This window comes from Camelus ferus, chromosome 2 (assembly GCF_009834535.1).
Source record: "Camelus ferus isolate YT-003-E chromosome 2, BCGSAC_Cfer_1.0, whole genome shotgun sequence".
Lineage (NCBI taxonomy): Eukaryota > Metazoa > Chordata > Mammalia > Artiodactyla > Camelidae > Camelus > Camelus ferus.
Window position 1 is genome coordinate 84,185,199 of NC_045697.1, and position 13,229 is coordinate 84,198,427.

The 13,229-nt window shown below is 33.2% G+C and overlaps 1 protein-coding gene and 1 long non-coding RNA gene across 10 annotated transcripts in view; one reads left to right on the forward strand and one right to left on the reverse strand.

The window, feature by feature from the left end:
* MYOZ2 (myozenin 2) overlaps nucleotides 1–6,022 on the forward strand; it is a 32,830-nt gene extending 26,808 nt beyond the window's left edge. For 2 of the 3 annotated variants that reach the window (XM_032462578.1, XM_032462580.1), the window contains one exon: nucleotides 4,180–6,022. In XM_032462578.1, the coding sequence (XP_032318469.1) occupies nucleotides 4,180–4,423 (244 nt within the window). In that variant the 3' untranslated portion in view covers nucleotides 4,424–6,022. The remainder of the gene's footprint in view (nucleotides 1–4,179) is intronic. The other variant, XM_006185515.3, reaches the window with a different exon arrangement.
* The window catches only part of LOC106729726, a 280,510-nt gene that overhangs the window by 258,177 nt on the left and 9,104 nt on the right, over nucleotides 1–13,229 (reverse strand). For 6 of the 7 annotated variants that reach the window (XR_004313487.1, XR_004313484.1, XR_004313486.1 and 3 more), the window contains exon 4: nucleotides 9,233–9,399. This is a non-coding gene — a long non-coding RNA (uncharacterized LOC106729726). Of the gene's footprint in view, nucleotides 1–9,058; nucleotides 9,400–13,229 lie in introns of those variants that run through there. The other variant, XR_001366139.2, reaches the window with a different exon arrangement.

Here is a 13,229-nt window from a genome sequence, read left to right on the forward strand (position 1 = left end):
CCCCCTGCACCCCCTAAAAATTTTTACTTTAAAAAAATAGTGATCTTCTTTAGTACTTTTAAAGGTATTGTACTTATTAATTATCAACATTTTAGTTTTCACATACTACTATAGTAATAGTATCAGTACTACATCTATTATTAACACACTAGTGATACATCTACTAGTATTTCATCTAATACTATTAACATTATTAGTAATACTAACTGTGTAAGTACTACATATATTGCATAAATGAGATATACCACAGAATTTAAAGAGGGGTTGGGGAGTGGCAAGGAAAGGATGGAAGCCCATTCTAATCAATGACATAATTAAAAAAAAATTAGAGTGTAGAAAATTATAAACAGTAAAACATTCGGGAAAATGAAAATAATGGAATACTTGCAGCTTGTTTTTGAGATTAGTGCTTTAGAGATGCCATATCTGTGTACCTTGCGCTTTCAGTACCCCACACTTGCTGAGCAGCTTGCTTCCAGTTCTACAGACACACTGGTGTATCTGGGTTGCTTATAAAGAGATGCCTATTGATTGTATAAAGACCAAGCGCTATAAAAACGAACACAATACTATATAGTTAGGAAATATAGCTCCCTGTGTTAAATCAAGACTTTTGTAAATGTAACATATAGTGTGTGTGCCTGTGTGTGTGTGTGTGTGTGTGTGTGTGAGTGAGAGAGAGAGAGAGAGAGAGAGAACTTAACCTTCTACTACTTCTCCTTTACTTGAGAAAAATTTATTTTAATATATTTATTTTTTTCTTCTTGTAAAAGCAAATGGGAACAACAGAGAGGGGGGAAATAAGTAGTTTCCTAATATTTCCAAAGTTTTTGCAAAGAGTAAAATAATATTGTTTGGTAGCCCCATATTATACATAATTACTAGATATTGTTAATAAAGCATATAAGGGTGATGCAGTCTAATAGCATTCATCAGTGACAGTGACTGGATGAGAATGGGCTCCCAAGGGTAATCATAATTTCAAAATAGCCCATAGTGTAATACAACTTTGCATTCACTCTTGTACTCATTTTGAGATATTTAAATACTATGCTATATTCAAATAACACTATATTAAACCAACGTAACATGTGAGGAAAAGTAAATTAGGGACAAGGAGGTTTCCAGCTCTGCTTCGAACTATACAATCATTTCACATAATTCTTTACCTTATAAAATATTAGTAATTATTGTGGGTGTATTATATGTCCAGCACTATTAGTTTTTACAAATGCAAATCAATCATTGATCAAAATAAACAAGAAAGCATATATTAACTGAATATTAGTGAAACAAGCTTATTAGTCACTACATAGATGACAAAGTATAAAACTCACTTTACATCAGATCTATGTTTGAAGAAATTATGTTATAGGAATTATAAAGATACATGGTTAAATTTCAGTAGCTATTCCAAAATTTTAGTGGAATTTTTTGCTTCACAAACTGACTAAAACTTGAAACTATTTTCAGAGATCTTAAAAATCTTTAATAGTCTCTTGCTTTGAGAGTTTAACATCTCTGTTAATAGACTTTCTTCACTTTAAGTCCAAGGGTAATAAAAATTCAAACAAACAGGATATAGTCTCAATGGTGCCAAAAAAAAGAAAACTGCTTTTCAAACAGCAACCTTTCACTGAATAAGTGGTAGGAGGTAGAAGATGGGTGATGAAATGGAAGAGAATGTTTTCATTTATGGAGGAAAATAACCCACAAATTAGGAGGGAAAAACAAAACAGAACTGGATAAAAAGGAAAAAACTAATGCATTCAGTGCCAAACCCAAACATTGGATTTCAGTGGCACAAGAACATTTCTTTTTTCATTTAATTCAGAAAAAAAATAAATGAATAAAGTTGATTTCTGGAATCAAAAATATAAGATTAATTGACCAAATTCAGCCTAAATCTAGAAATGTTCAACTCCAGCCTCTTGTATCCAATGGATAACTATATATTTTTAAACTCTTAAAAATAGATGTGCAGCCTGTGCAATTGCAGGGGGTCCCACACTTAAAAAGGCCATGGTTGGTTTTAATGCTTTGCCTTAATGTTTGAAATTCTTAACAATTTTTAAATAAGGGGCCCCAAGTTTTCATTTTGCACTGCGCCCTACAAAATTATGTAGCTGGTCCTAATCCCAGGCTCTAAGCTTTACCCTAAACTCCTCTGCATTCAGGACATTTTTCCCTTGAAATAACTATCTTATGCTAGAATGTGTTTTTTTTTCTCTCCTTATGTTTCACTCTTTACTTGTCTGAGTTCATTGAAATTAAAATTTAATGCAATCTTTCCATCTTTGAATCCCTAAGATATAGCAGAATGTCTAGATGTAGTAAGCAATCAGTAATTTGTTGCATGAATAAATGAATGAATCAACAAATGAACAAACTACTGCTTTACAATGTTAAGTTTCTAAAATGACAAAATATTGTCTTGGACATCTTAGCCATCCAAAAATAAGTTTACTTATAAACTGAAGCAAATTTGAGTCATAAAGGCTTAATTCACTAAGTAAAGTGACAAAATGTGGGACATTAAATCAGTTACATCATGATATGACATCATGAATGTGACTGGTCTGACATCATTTAGACACAGCCAAGTGGCTGAGACTCCTAAACATACTGCTCTACTCAGAAAGTGATCACAGAAGGCCCAATACTCCTTAAGAATTAGCTCGTGGGGTACAGTATAAGGTAACATAGAATAGCAGGTCTTCAGTGAGTCTGGAAGCCTGGGTTTAAATTCTGATTCTACGATTTACTAGGTCAGTGATTTTGGACAAGTCATTTAACTACTGAGCCTCAGTTTCATCTATTAAATGGGGATATAAAAAGAATCAACTCATAAAGTTGTATAAAGTTGTTGTGAGAATTTAATGATGCAATCATGTAAAGCTTTGATACTCAAAGTGTGGTCAGACCAGCTGTGCTGGCAATACCTGAGAACTGGTTAGAAATGCAGAATCTCAAGAAACATAGTAGATTGACTGAATTAGCATCTGCACTTTAACAAGATCCCAAGGTGATTCTTATATCAACAGAGTTTGAGAAGAACTTAAAACAGTGTAGGTGCATGGTACCCAGTCAATAAATACTAGCTTTCATTATTACCATGCTTTCTGAAGTTTAATAATCATAATACACCTGACTGATAATCTGAATTCTTAAAGTGCTTTTCCAAACCAATCTCTCTTAACTCCAGAGTAATGGTTTTAGGTCCTGGACGTGTAAGTCTATACTGATATGATGCTGAAATACTACATTAGACTGAGGTCACTACCCCAATCATGCTGTTACCCATATCTTCCACAACAATTTGGGAAAAATATTATAAGGTCAGGCATCTTGAGAACAGATGCAAAAAAAGCAAAACATACCATTCTTCAGAAGAGAGCAAAACAGTGGAAGACAAGAAAATTATGGGCCAATAAAACATGAGATTCTGTACAATATGACACAGTCACATCTGCTATAGCCATTGTTGAGGTCATCGATCCACTCTGTGGACATTCCCTTCTCTGAAGATTTTAATATCTGGCTCACTGTCTTCTTCCCCAATATTATTTCTGTCATTGCTTTTTGGTGGTTTACCTATCCATCTAAGTGATCCACTGAACTCCTGGCCCTCTCAAGTCATTGACTATCTCGCTTTTAAGGATTATTTTCTCAATCCCATCTCAGTCACTCTTGACTTAAAGTTTGTCATTACCAGTACTCATATCACCTTCAAAATCAATCAGTGCTATGCTATAGGAACTTGGTTAAGAAAGACAGTGTGGGCTAGGATAGCAGGAAGGAAATTAGAACTTAAAGGCCACAGGACATACACAAGTGGAGAAGAGGCACAGAGGACATATCTTAAGCAAGTGCAACGTTGTTGTCAAAGGCACAAAGGCAAGAAATGTTTGTGATGACTCAGGGTACATGGAACAGATTAGTCCAAAACCAAGAGTGCATACAAAAGGACTTTACACCAATTTATTGCCAAATATCTACTTTATCATAAAGGCACAGTCCTTGAATGGAAATGCTTGCCTCAAAGGTCAAAAAATGAAACCCTACTGAGAATATAACATACAACAGGCCCATAAGATCATGCATAAAATTGTTTCCTATTTTCTGGCAAATAAATCTGAATATTAATTAACGTACTTTTTTTCTTTTCATTTCTCACAGAGTTGCCACCCCATTTGGAGGTTTTGAAAAAGCATCAAAAATGGTTAAATTCAAGGTTCCAGATTTTGACCTACTACTTTTAACAGATCCTAGGTTCATGGCCTTTGCCAATCCTCTTTCTGGCAGACGGTCCTTTAATAGGACTCCCAAGGGATGGATATCTGAGAATATTCCTATAGTGATAACAACTGAACCTACAGAGGATACCAAGGATACCACCATACCAGAATCAGAAGACCTATGAAAAGAAAGTTGTATGTGCCACAAAAATCTCTGAACATAAATGTTGCTGTTTTACTATTCTGCTTACTGACAAAGCCATTTACACTCTTCATTAGTAGCAATAATTTAATAGCAATTTAGCAGTTTTCCTCTTATGGCATCTAATTTCAATCTCAGATCAAATACTAATAAATAACTCAAGATCTTATTTTACAAACTTTAAACTCAGTTGTCTTCATTTATAATCTCTTTTTTTCACCTTGTTTAAGTGATCCAGCCTTTTCATTAGAAAATCTAGAAAAGTAACTGACAACAAAGGGTTTCATTTTTCTTGCCTTTAATATGAGCTATTACTCATGAAAATGTTTTTCAAATGAATCTAGAATGAAAATATAGCACAAGATATTTAAATTAATTCGGAGTTTTATTTAAGGGATAAAAGCTATAGAAGCTGATATACAAACATTATTGATGCAGAAAAGGGTTGGATTCTACTTTTCTGACAAGCTTCAAACAAGCTTGTCTGGATGAAGTCTTTTCATTAGTCATTCTTAGAATTTCTAAAGTGCTTTGTATTTTTCAACGTGCTTTGAATCATTAGGTAATTATTCCAGATGACATCATTCTTCAGAGTTTAGTTGGGTTATTATATTTTTAAGTATTTAGTCAAGGAGACTGAGAGACAGTTACTCAAAGAACATCATAATGTTGCAGTTTTCATGACCAAGGGAGATGGAGAGGGAATTCAATTCCACCAATCCCAATGTTGTGCACTGATCAGTTCAACTTTATGCATTTTTTGAAGAGTAGTAACAAATAAAACACATGCTAATATACATATAAATACATGTATATGAGAGAGGGAAAAAGAGTGTGTATTTAGAATTGGCAGCTTTCTTCACTGAATCTAAATTCTGCTCAAATCCTTAAGCACTAGGGAGTACATGTCATAAAACACACAGGAAAACAAGAGATGGAAGAACATAAAAGCATCTAGAAGTAAAATAGCATGCATCTATCATGAAATATATGAATATATTGGTATAAAAGACCCAAACTAATATAAAGTTATAGACATATCTTAAAACATGGGTGAGGAAGTATATGACATGGGACTGGTAAGAAATAAATCACAATTTAGTTAAAAGTTCTGTGATAGATGTTTATACCAGAGAAGAAATGTCTCATCTATAGAAAGCTATTCGCTGGATTAAGTTTAGGAGATAGGAAGAAGAAAAGTACATAATAGAGTAATGAAAATACCATGTAGCAACATCACATAATTTACAAAAGAATCTGTATGTAATGTTGAAATTGGTGGTTGTTTTAATCATCTTCTAATCTTGAAAGCAGAGAAATTTTTTAAAACTTTGCTTATGAAAATGCAATCCCTAGAAAGGAATAATATTAATGTATCATATTTATGCGTATTATCATTGTAGAGAGTTTGTATAATTTAAAAAATACCCTTAAGATATCTTAGTTTTTTTATGTTTTGGTGTTTATCTGTTTAAAACAACAACGTTGGCAACTGTGATAAACTCCAGATATAAGGCTCCAATCATGCCATTTTTTTGTTCATTTTAATCTTTTAAAAATAAAAATTAGTCATATTCTATTATGCATCTTGATGAAATGGTTTAGTTCTTTATTAGCAAGTTGAAATGAGTTACTATTTTTCATTAAATTGAAACTACACCACATTATTTAGCTATCTCTGAAGAGTTAAATTCTATGCTCAATGTCACCACTCTGTCAACTACCAAAAGGGGTTAGCAATTAAATAGCTATGAAACAGTATTCTCCAGTATCATAAAGGAGAACTTAAAAGGGGGGAAATCCTAAGTATTTTTTTAACTGGGTAAAAAAATGAAGGAATAACCCTCTGTTCACTATCGTATTTCTTCCTTTCCTGGAAATGTCTATTAATTCTAGCTCAGCTGTCTGACACCTTTAGAAGTGCCAACATTTCACACTCTGGTTACTACACAATTAGAATTTGAAAGGAATTTGAATAGGTTTTCCACTGACCTGAAAAGCAACTAAATCTTTCAAAGTCTGAAGAAATATGATAGCCTTTTTAGGACAACAGAAAGACTGTGGCATTTTTTCCCAACCACATTTGTATACAAGAAAAATGAAATACAGGAGAAAGAAAATTTATTTTAGAAAAAATAAATGAATGAAAATAACATTTGTTGATGGACTACTAAATATCAAGCATTATATTCACTGCTTTATAAAGGCTATTTAATGTATGTCTTTAATATTACTTTATTTTCATGATTATCCTGTGAGAAAGGTATTATAAATAAACTCTATTTTATAATTAAAAAATTGAGCCTCAGAAAACTAAGGATTATTACATTAATTCTAGCTCAAAAGTGGAAGAACTTGTGCGTCTAAAACATATGCTCTAAGAACTCATGGTTCATAACTTCTCTCTCAAAATAATTTCAGCCTTAAACTATTTTATTACGTCTAGACAAAAATAATAAAAAAAATCTCCATTATCTTAATTTTGAGAAAATACAGCTATAAATTGAGTCATTTTAGAGTCACCCTACAAAGTCATTCAGGCACTCATAACTATAAAAAGATGAATTTTCAGACTGTTGAAACAAGCAATATGCATGTTTAATTATGAAATTAGAGAAACACAAAAGCATACTCTGATTAAACCTGCTTGTTTTTGCTCAGCATTGGGCATGCTTCTGATTCATGTAAACTTTTTTTTTTCCTTTCCCCCATAAGGGCAAAGAAAAAGGAAAGAAGAGGAAATAAAGAGGAAACAAATGCACGACACTAATAACCATAAGGCTGAGCAAAATCATGTGGTGTGATAACACATCAAAAACATTCCTTTAAATAAAAATATTTTCTACTTTTCAAAACTTTAACAGAAACTCAATTTCCTCCATTATACTGTTCAACAGACTTTCAGGCCATGAAATTATACCTCCTATTTTATTTAGCCAATTTCTTGATGATCAGCTGGCTAATTGTTCTCTAGATAATAACTAGAGCTACGTTAACAAGAGCTGTGGTTAGAAACATTCTTGGCTTTTAACTCTCCATTCTCTTCAATCATTTCTCAAGGCTAGTATTTTCCATTTCTTAACTCAATATTTGAAAGGACTTGATAATTTAAAGTAACTGATTATTGGTTATTACAAAATCAAGGCAAATACAGACAATAATTTTTAGTGAAGATGACCATTTACTGCATCCGCTTAAAATTTTATGTTTTCTAAATGGACCCATTTACAAATGTTTTAGCATCTTGGAAATGGAGGGAGCTAATTATTCTCACAAAGGCTAATGTGGAGCAAAATGTCCAGTCGTGAGTGTGAAAAGAACATCCTGAACTTTCCAACTCAGGGCACAGCTGTACCAGCAGACTTATTAATTCTGGAATTTCCTCACTCTGCTGCTTATACAAGATAAAACTTACATGACATCATTGCAGTTTCTCAGCCACAACTGCTTTTTATTAAGCTTAGGAAAGTATTGCTTTGAATGCCCCTTTTCTTATGAAAAATACTTTCGACCTCCACACGCTCTATTCTGTAGGAAGAAGGGCAGTTCACTTTCTATGAAAGGTGGAAGAGTGCCAGGCTTTTGCCAAAAGAATAAGCAAAGGGAGTCTATTCCAAACTAACCCATCAAAGCACTTTATAAACATATCAAACAATTTTTAGAAAATAATCATGTTTAAAAAAGTTAAACTTTTCAGAACTAAGAAAAATGTAAGTAAAATTGTATAAGGATTCAATGGCTTAAGCTGATATATTATTAGATAAATAAAAGGATGTGTCCCCTATTTGAATTCCTTTAATAAAAGAACTAGATTTCAGCCCAGGATATAAACTTTCCCTGGCTTCTCAATATAATGTGATTTCAACAGGAAGATTTGGTATGTAGGAGCAAAGAGGAGGAAAAAAAGCTATTTCTAAGAGGTTACAGTTCAGATCCCAAAAGAATGTACTTATTATTCTGTATTGTGTAATATTTTGAAACATATTTCAGTGACAACTTAAATAGTATAGGAGATGGAGATGTTGCAGGAAACAGAACTGGAAAAGGTCAGAAGGAAAAAAGATAAATTCAGTATCATACCCTATTTTAAAACTGCTGATTGAAGAATTGGTATAGATGCTGCAGCACTATCAAAATAAATCTAAAAGAACAGGGGGATAAAAGGAATGCCAGAATGAAGCAGGCTGAGAGGAAGTAACTGTGTTATTCTATGGTTTCTGAAGCCTTTTCCTCACCCCTTTGAAGTAGTTTTTTTCTACATATACACAATTGTCTGACATGAATTGTCACCCAAATAGGCACTCTCGTTACATTTTCTTTTTCACCACTAACATACAAACTGCATATAAAAGCAGTTGTATTTAAAAGTGTCAGCTATCTGATCTACCACAGATCAGTGCTATAAATCTCAAGCAATTTATTTTGCCCTGGAAATTAGAGTTCCCACAAATGTATGAGGTTCAAAGGCCACCTTTGCCTGAGACCTTACTTGACCTCCCCTACTTAAGAGCGCACACTTACAACACCTAACTGTGCTTTTATTTTTCTTTATAGCCCTATTACTCCCTAACAAAATGTGTTAGTCTGGGTCCTCTGAGAAGCAGATGCAAAGATGGAGTTACACCTGCAAAAATTTTATTAGGAAAATTGTCCATGTGAGAGAAAATGGGGAGGGTCAAAGAAAGGCTGGGAGACACCCAAAGGACCCCAGATTGAAGTGCACGGATGTGTTCTAGACTGCTGGTAGGGAAGATTTGGTAAGGCTGTTGAGAGATCCTTGAGCCAAAGTCACCTGCAGGAGAGGTCCTGTGTTTCCCAGAAACAGGTCTGCCTTAGGGTCACTGTCATGGTCAGTCACAAGCTGGGGGCAGACTGTGAAAGGCAGACTCAGCAAGAAGTCAGGGAAGGAGGTCCATGTGAGCAGAACCGGGGCCCTCTGTCAACCATGTTGCTGGAGATCTGCAAGATGTGACAACCACACATGATATAAGTACGTATTTCTTTATTGTTTATCTCATCCACCAGAATGAGCACTCTTTGAGAGTAAAGAGTTTGTCTTTTTTATTAACTGCTATATCCTCTGTGCTTGGTACATAGTGAAAAATAAAACTTTGTTAAATAAATAAATGTACCCTAATTATGGGGATAGTACTAGTATCTATCTTAAAAATAATCATTATAAAGTATATTACCCAATACATGGTAAACGCTTGATAAGTATTAGCTATTGTTGATAACAAAACAAAAATTACCAAAATCACACAGTAAGAAAGCAGAGGCATTTAGAACTAAGTTAGACTAGAGGTTATACTGGAACAGCTTTGGGATAGACATATTTGGCCCTGATTTGGAATATATGTTAAAGCAATGAGCATATTAAATACATACATAATCAGAAAGATTAAAAGTGGCCTTACTACTTTTAGGATAAGCATTAGTGTTAGCTCTATTCTCCAGACTTAAAATTGCAATAAATGGAGACTTTCAAGGATCTTGCTAAAATAGTACTATTTCTTGTGAGCATTCACATATTTTGGAGGTCACTTGAGAATTAAAAAAAAAAAAATCAGTATGGTGAATACTATCCTTGATCATTATATCCTACCTCTTCAGAAAATACATTACACAACCAGAAAGGAGTTCCCATGGGACTGATTGCTACATAACCTTTCATTTCTTTTTTTTAATTTATTTAACTAAAATGGATTTTCATTTAAGTATCTGTTTAGAATGTTTCAAATCAAGAATATGTTACCCTTGAATTTCAATGCTTTGGCACAATCATCTCTAGAGAGTTCATGAACAAAAATAATCATCTGAAGTCCCCTTCTCTGAGAGGCTTGTGTAAAGAAGTTAGGCATCTGGTAGTCATAACTAGGGAAAGGAGGTGATTACTCTGTGAGCTGATGCTAACATAATGGGAAACTCACCTAAATATAATCAACCTGAAATAACTTTTTCTTCTTTCCATTTTATCTTGAAAAAGCAGGCTTGAATATTTCCCAAGCTTAGTTTTAAACTTAGTTCCTAATATCTATTTTACCTTACTTCTACCTATGTGAAAAATTGGAGCTAACGAAGATTCTACAACATAGCTGATTTGTCTCAGGGTACAGGCTTCCTGGGCAAGACTGTCTTCTAAGCCATACACCACTTTAGGCTCAGTTCTTATTTTGGAACATAAAGTCAAATGCAAACATGGATCACGTTTATTCAAGAAACATTCTTTACTTCTGATAGGGATACATTTGGGAGTTTGAGATTTGCAAATGTTAGCCACTATATATAAAAATAGATTAAAACATTCAAATTTCTCTTGTATAGCACAGGGAACTATATTCAATATCTTGTAATAACCTTTAATGAAAAAGAATATGAAAATGAATATATGGGTGTATATGCATAACTGGGACATTGTGCTGTATGCCAGAAATTGATGTATTGTAACTGACTGTACCTCAATTAAAAACAATAAAAAAAAAGAAAGAAAGAAAGAGATGTGGACATAGTTTATGATTAATTACAAGAAGTTTCCTCACAAACTCATCAAAATCTATTAAAAACACATTTAACTTATCTTAATGCTATAGATTGAATGTGCATGGTCCCCCTAAAATCAGTATGTTGAAATCCTAACCCCTATTTGATAGTATTAGGAGGTGAGGCCTTTAGGAGGTGATTAAGTGATGAGAGTGTAGTCCTCATGAAAGGGATTAGTGTCTTTATAGAAGAGTTTCCACAAAGTTCCCTTGCCCCTTTCCCCATGTAAGTACACAGAGAGACAAGAGCCATCTATGCCATCTATGAATCAGGAAGTGGGCTCTCGCCAGACACCAAATTTGTCAGTGCCTTGCTCTTAGTCTTCCTAGCTTCCAGAACTGTGGGAAATAAATTTCTGTTGTCTATAAGTCACCCAGTCTATAATATTCTGTTATAGTAATCTGAATAGACTAAGACACATAGCAACACAGAAAAATTATCATGCTTTCAGATGCAAATACATATAAGTGTATCAATTATGGTTAATGATAATAATTATTAGACTGTATTAGACTATGCCATTTGTACAATTCTATACCCTGATGTTCATTTAAGTGTCCTCTTGTTAGCATATGAAGAGGATATTAATATTTTAGATATAATAGTATGAATAAGGAGAGAGTTATTATTTTGACAAAAATAAACCACAAGTACTATATGAATAGCATAAAGAAATACTCTCCTGGGTTTGAATAAACAATGATTTGCTTAGAATCAAAGCAGTTTAGAATTAGATATTATCTTGAAATAGTCTAGATCAATTCCTTCATTTATAAAATAGAAAATTAGATCAGAGAAGTTAAGAAACTAGCCCAATCTCACATTGCACATCTAAAATCGGAATCAAAGAGTCCTGCTTCTGATCTAACAATCCTTCCACTATCTTATTCTCTCCTATCTCAGTTGAGAACAAAACTATCCACATGGGCACCATCCACACACCTTCTGGTGACATTACACTCTGGTGACATTACACACTCTACACAATTTCACATGTACCTATATATATAAATATAAACTTATATAATTGGTATATCCCTCTTTTAAGCCATGGAAAAATGTAACTGTGAATTGGGATAATGTTAGTAATACATGGAGCCAGAGAGTAAAGGTTTTTTTTTTTTTACTTACAATGTTAGTAACTTTTCCTTTTGTCAGTAAAAAAAAAGTTAATGTGACAATATCAAACCAAAATGAATATTCTTTTCTAATCAAAAGGGAGTATATTTTCAAACTGTACTAAAGAAAAGAGTAAACATTGCTCCTTACACTAAAAACTTCTTGGTCCATGTCTTTCAAACTATAGTTGTGCTTTGCTAGGTGGTGTAAAAATTAATTTAGATGGTTATGATCAGCAGCTTTTCAAATGGAATAGAACAGAATACATGAAAAGAAAAATCAGAGCATATCACTCACAGAAATAGTATTATTTCAGGAAACTACTGATTTTGTTTTATTTTTGTTCGTGTGAACTGGATCTCAATATAAAAATATTGCTTACTCTAGTTGCAGTCTGAAATGTTTAAAAGCTACTGTTCTACCTACTACTAAATGCTGTTTAAAGTTTAAATGTCACTACTGTTTTTAGTAACTGGAATGGCTTTTCTTCATCACATAAAAACTATTATAACTAATTTGATGAAGAGAATTCTTCAGAACTAAAAGAATTTGAAACAGTAGCAGAACAAAACTTGCAGAAAGCAATTTAATCAGAAAACCTTGATTTAAAAATATACAAAAAGGCATTAACTCACATTCCAGGGATATTACTTGCTAAGAGTTTGTTTTTCTTCCAGCACAATTTCAGTTTTAGGGCTTGTTTTACAGATAAGAGAATGAAAGATTCAAGAGTACTAACAGTTAAGAAATAAAGAAAATAAGTACCCTAAAATTTCTGCCTTTACCTGTAATTCTTTGAATTATTTCTATCACTGCATATTTTCCAACAATTTTATTACTTTATTAAAAAATAAGCCTTATTTCCCTTTTTTCTTTTGACTATGAAGTGAATTTCAACAAGGAAGTTCAACTTGAAAACACTGGTACCCGGAATATTTTTGTCATCTTTACAAAGAAAAGTGCTCTCCAGGGCAACTTCCTTTGAGTTCATTGCTTAAGCCAATACTCTATGAGCAAAAGACTCAGTGTTATTTTACTATTGTATTCCTAAAAGAACTACTTTAAAAACAAGTCAGTCCAAGATGTATAGATAGTTGTGTGTGTGTGTGTTTGTGTTTGTGTGTGCGCAC